This window comes from Rhincodon typus, chromosome 27 (assembly GCF_021869965.1).
Source record: "Rhincodon typus isolate 14 chromosome 27, sRhiTyp1.1, whole genome shotgun sequence".
In the NCBI taxonomy this organism is placed as follows: Eukaryota; Metazoa; Chordata; class Chondrichthyes; order Orectolobiformes; family Rhincodontidae; genus Rhincodon; species Rhincodon typus.
The window spans coordinates 38,551,366-38,557,123 of NC_063358.1; the positions used below are offsets into that span (position 1 = coordinate 38,551,366).

A 5,758-nucleotide genomic window follows, 5' to 3' on the forward strand; every position below is an offset into this window, starting at 1 on the left:
AGTCTCACAGGGGGCCCAGTCTCACAGGGGGCCCAGTCTCACAGGGGCCCAATTGCACAAGGGCCCCACAGTCACAATACTTGAAGCATTTGTTTACTGGCCCACTTACAATTTATTTTGAAATGAAGTTGGCTTGGGGATGTGAGGGGAGTCAACAAGTGAAATGCTCCGCCTCTCTCCATGTGACTACCTGACTTCACACTCACAGCATCTTGGAAGCTGAAGATGACAATCTGGATTTCGTTGAGCCCTCCTTTGTCAAAGTGTAGCTCTGTCTGCAGGTTCGACAAGACCTTGACAATCAGCTTGTGGTCCGAAGTTCGAATGTATTCTGTCAGGCAGGTCACCAGTTGCCGGATGTGTTCAGATGTTAACTTGGAGTCAGAGTTCTGTTTTGACGGGAGGGAGGAATCAAATACATGAGTAACATAGGAATGGCCAGGCAGCTCGGACATTACTCATCCAGGAAGAAGGAGTTGACACATGACCATCTCATATTCCATTGACCCTGTCATTGGGCAGCAGGGCTTGGGGGAGCTGAAAGGCTCAGGGTCACCTTCCTTCCTCCCCCCGAAGAGAAAGAATCAGCCTCATCCCACTATGCTCTACATTAAAAACCTGATGTGCATTTACCTAGCACCCTGGGATGTCCTAATGAACTGCACTGCCAACTGAACTGTAATTACTGTTGAAGTGTGGGAGGTAGGGCCAGCCAATATACATGCAGCAAACTCCCACCTACAAACAGTAGGGAAATGACAGATTGAACCAATTCATTGATGTTGGCTGAGGGATAAATAGGACACAATACCGCAGGATCTTTCTCATTCACGTGAGGAAGTGGACGGGCCCTCGAACAGACAGTTGGCACTGGTGAATTATGAGATGTAGCTGGCACGATTCCCAGCCCTTTGCTTGGCAGACCCCAAAGGTGCCATACGAAGGTCAGGTCCATACAGACTTGTGCCTGGTCACTTGCCCAAGTCAAACAAACACAGGTTTTAAACCATCCATCTCCCAAACCCCACAGCAGAGGCGAGCGTGTGAGAAACATCAGCCAGGTAAAGACCAACAACTCTGAAGCCTGGCATTCAGAATACCTCCCGACTGAAAACAAGAAGGGGGGGTACTGAGAAAAGGAATAATGTACATGGGGGTGGGCGGGGAGGGGTCTCTAAGGGCAAGAACAGCTAAAGAGAACTGGAACCCAGAAACACAGACTGGGGTCAACAGTTACTCAATTACCTGCAGGGGGTTCTAGCACAGGACCAATCAGGCGATGCAGCAGATTACACTAGCATTGAGATAAGAAAGCCCCCCGTGTTAGCAAACTACATGGAGCAAATTGGCCATCACTACCCACCCTATTGTATTAAACTGACTGCAAGTCTGCAACAGTCTCAAGAAAGACTATGACTTTATTTGTAATAGGATATGGGTGTTAGAAAATGGAAAGTGTTCACTTCTCTATTACAAAAGCTAAAAATTTACCAAATAGTTGAACACAATGGAGAAGCAGTTTTGAACCGAGGAACATATTTTACTGTTCACTCTGTATCTACATGGTCTACCGTCTTGTCCCGTCTTCAAGATGCACTGCAGAAATTCACCAAGGTTCCTTCAACACCAACTTCCAAACCCACAATCACTTCCATCTCGAAGAATAAGGGCAGCAGACACAAGGGCACACCATCAGCTGCAAGTTCCAGGCATGATTCTGACTTGGAAATATATCAGAGAGCCATAGAGTCGTACAGCACAGAAACAGACCAACTCGTCCAATGCCAACCAGATATCCTAAATTAATCCAGTCCCATTTGCCAGCATTTGGCCCATATCCCTCTAAACCCTTCCAATTCATATACCCATCCAGATACCTTTTAAATGTTGTAATTGTGCCAGTCTCCACCACTTCCTCTGGCAGCTCGTCCCATACACATACCACACTCTGCATGAAAAAGTTGCCCCTTAGCTCCCTTTTAAATCTTTCTCCTCTCACCTTAAACCTATGCCATCTGGTTGTGGACTCCCCTACTCTGGGGAAAAGACCACGGCTATTCACCCTATCCATGCCCCTCATGATTTGATAAAATTCTATGAGGTCACCCCACAGCCTCTGACACCCCAGGGAAAATAGCCCCAGTCTATTCAGTCTCTCCCTACAGCTCAAACCCTTCAACCCTGGCAATATCCTTGAAAATCTTTTCTAAACCCTTTCAAGTTTCACAACATCTTTCCTGCAGCAGGGAGACCAGAATTGAACGCAGTATTCCAAAAGTGGCCTAACCAATGTCCTGTACAGCTGACCTTCCACCTCCTATACTCAATGCACTGACCAAAAATGGCAAGCGTACCAAATGCCTTCTTCACTGTCCTGCCTACCTGCGACTCTGCTTTCAAGAAACTATGAACCTGAGATGGGCAATAAAAGTGAAGCTCACACCCCGTGAATGATTAAAAACACTCACTGCACTTCCTCCCCTTTGTCTCTGCCCTCACACCTTGTGGCGTAACAGGCAGACACGTTCTGTTCCAATAGTTAGTTTGGCCAGATCCAGATCTCCAGTCTGTCACCAGAGACTGTAGGTGGAGGGTCAGCACTGGATATCAGAGAGAGCTGAGACAATCCCACTCCGGCTGTATCGGAGAGAGTTACAGGCGATGCTGAGGTTGCTTAGCTGCCTTATTGGTCAACCAGTCCTGAAGTAGGCCTCAAACCCAGAGCTTTTGATGTTGAGGCAGAAATTCCACCCATGGTGCCACCTGACACCCCCGATACTGAGCCTTAGTGTGGTTCAAAACAAAACTGAGAAACCTGGCCTTCCCAGGTCAAAGCAAAAACAAAATAACTGCAGATGCTGCAAATCCGACAAAACATGCTGGAAGTACTGAGCAGATCCAGCAGCAGCTGTGGAAAAACAGATGGATGAGCTTTTATCTGCCCATCCCAGCCCAGTGTGTATAACCTGTCAGGAATGAGAGTTTTCATACCTGTGCCTGCGCTTCTAGAATGGTCTGGACCACAGTTTCACAGTTCTCTGTCAGGATTTTGAACAGCGCATCTCTGCGCTCACTGTCTTTCTTCAGGAGGAACAGTCCAGCATTTTCTTCAGGTGAAGATGGGGCACTAAAATCATCCACTTGTTCCTCAAGCACACTGGGAGCAGGAAGACACAAAGATCAGTGAAAACACTCTCATCAAACACCGAGGAACCTCACTCTGGCAGCGTGACAGCTACAAAACAACAAAATTGGAAGGTGGGACCCCAAGGGGGATTGGATCTCAAACTCCACCTCTGAGGCAGCAATGGGAGCTCTGGCCCAGTTAGAGGAAGTTTACCCACACTCCCTCAGTCCTCATGGATGGCTCCTGACAATTCTCAAGCCGCAAAGGGCAGTGCAGTGGCTCAGTGGTCAGCACTGCTGCCTCACAGTGCCAGGGATCTGGGCTCGATTCCACCCTCGGGTGACTGTCTGTGTGGAGTTTGCATGTTCTCCCTGTGTCTGTGTGGGTTTCCTCTGGGTGCTCTGGTTTCCTCCCACAGTCCAAAGGTGTGCAGGCTAGGGTGGATTGGCCATATTTAATTACCCATAGTGTCTCAGGATGTATGGGTTTGGGTGGGATGCTGTTTAGAGGGGCAGTGTGGACTCAATGGGCCAAATGGCCTACTTCTACACTGTAGAGATTCTATGATTTTATAAACTGGGGTGGGGGTCACGAGGGGGAAGCTTTGAGACAGGCACAGCTGTACAATCACAAAAAGTACGAAAGATATGAGCTCACCTCAGAAACTCCTGTTTTGGTGAGCTGCTTTTGGCAGACGGACCTGGGATTGAGCAGCTTCGACTCAGGAAAGGGCCATTGAGCTTAAATTCCAAAGGCTGCCTGCTCTCACCCCCTTCCTTTAGGTGTCCCAATGCAGGGACTGATAGACTGTGATGAAATTCACCTGTATAAAGATATGAACAGGATGACAGTGGCAGAGGACATTCAAAGCAATGCCATGTAACTAGAGAGAGTGGGATTAGAAACTTTAGCCATGTAAACCACATTGGGATTGTCAAGAGTCCAGAGTTTGGCTGAAGGCAGAATGAAGGGCACTGTCTTGAGTTGAGAAGGAGGCGACCTGCATTTATATAGCAGCTTTCATCTAGAGATTCTAAACACTTCACAATCTTCAGAATGGATAGCTGTGTACTGCACTCACTCTCCATTCTTGCCAATTAATTTGTATCCAGCAAACTCCCTCAGGCAGCAATGAAATAACACCCACATAAATATTTTCTAGGTTTAGTCAATGGGAAGACATTGGCCAGAACACTAGGGAATATCCTGGGTTTTTTTCTTCAGCTGTGCGACAAGATCTTGTACACTCACCTGAAACAGAGGTGCCTTAGTTTACATTTAATCTGAAATATGGTGCACACTCCCTCAGTGATGTATTGGTGTGTTGGCCTCAGTTTCGGGCTCAAGTCTTGAAACTGGGGCTTGGCAATGCAACCTTGTAATTCCAAGGTGAACGTGCGATCACTGTGCTGCAGTACAACACTTCAGCGGCCAAGGACATTCGGCCTCGGATCTTCGGGTAAACTTTGGCGGACTTTGGGATACACAACAATGCAGAGTCACTGAGCAGAGGCTGATAGCCAAGTTCGGTCCCCATGAAGATGACCTCAACTGGGATCTTGGGTTCATGTTGTACTATAGGGATCGCTAGAGTCAGGGAGGGTCCCAGAGGACTGGAAAATCACTAACATGACACCCCTGTTTAAAAAGGGAGTAAGGCAAAAGACAGAAAATTACAGGCCGATTAGCCCAGCCTCTGTTATGGGTAAGATTTTAGAATCCATTGTGAAGGCTGACATTTCTGAATATTTGGAAGTGCATGGTAAAGTAGGGCAAAGTCAGCATGGTTTCATCAAGGGGAGGTCATGCCTGACAAATCTGTTAGAATTCTTTGAGGGGGTAATGAGCAGGTTAGACCAAAGAGAGCCAATGGGTGTTATCACCTGGACTTCCAGAAGGCCGTTGACAAGGTGCCACACAGGAGGCTGCTGAGTAAGATAAGGGCCCATGGTGTTAGAGGCAAGGCACCAGCACGGACAGATTGGCTTTCTGGCAGAAAGCAGAGAGTGGGGATAAAAGGGTCTTTCTCAGGAATGGCAGCCAGTGACAAGTGGTGTTCCGCAAGGGTCAGTGTTGGGACACAACTTTTCACTTTATACATGAATGATCTAGATGAAGGACCTGTGGGCATTCTGGCTAAGTTTTCAGACGATACAAAGGCAGGGAGAGGGACAGGTAGTATTGTGAAGGTGGGGAGGCTGCAGAAGGATTTGGACAGGTTAGGAGATTGGGCAAAGAAGTGGCAGATGGAATACAACGTGGGAAAGTGTGAGGTCATGCACTTTGGTAAGAAGAATAAAAGCATGGACTAATTTCTAAATGGGGAGAAAATTCAGAAGTCTGAAATGCAAAGAGACTTGGGAGTTCTAGTCCAGGATTCTCTTAAGGTAAACTTTCAGGTTGAATCAATAATTAGGAAGGCAAATGCAACTTTGGCATTTATTTTGAGAGGACTTGAATATAAAAGCAGGAAAGTACTTCTGGGGCTCTAAAAAGCTCTGGCTAGGCCACATTTGGAGCATTGTGTGCAGTTTCGGGCCCCATATATTAGGAAAGATATATTGGCCCTGGAGTGGGCTCAGAAGAGGTTCACGAGAATGGTCCCAGGAATGAAAAGCTTAACATATGAGG

At 47.3% G+C, this 5,758-nt stretch overlaps 1 protein-coding gene across 1 annotated transcript in view; it reads right to left on the minus strand.

The window, feature by feature from the left end:
- Nucleotides 1-5,758, minus strand: part of LOC109928097 (mitogen-activated protein kinase kinase kinase 5-like) — a 151,241-nt gene that overhangs the window by 32,409 nt on the left and 113,074 nt on the right. Inside the window, exons 18-20 of the mRNA XM_048612962.1 lie at nt 3,785-4,010; nt 2,992-3,157; nt 207-389 (exon numbers count right to left, since the gene is read on the minus strand). Coding sequence (XP_048468919.1) covers nt 207-389; nt 2,992-3,157; nt 3,785-4,010 — 575 coding nt within the window. The remainder of the gene's footprint in view (nt 1-206; nt 390-2,991; nt 3,158-3,784; nt 4,011-5,758) is intronic.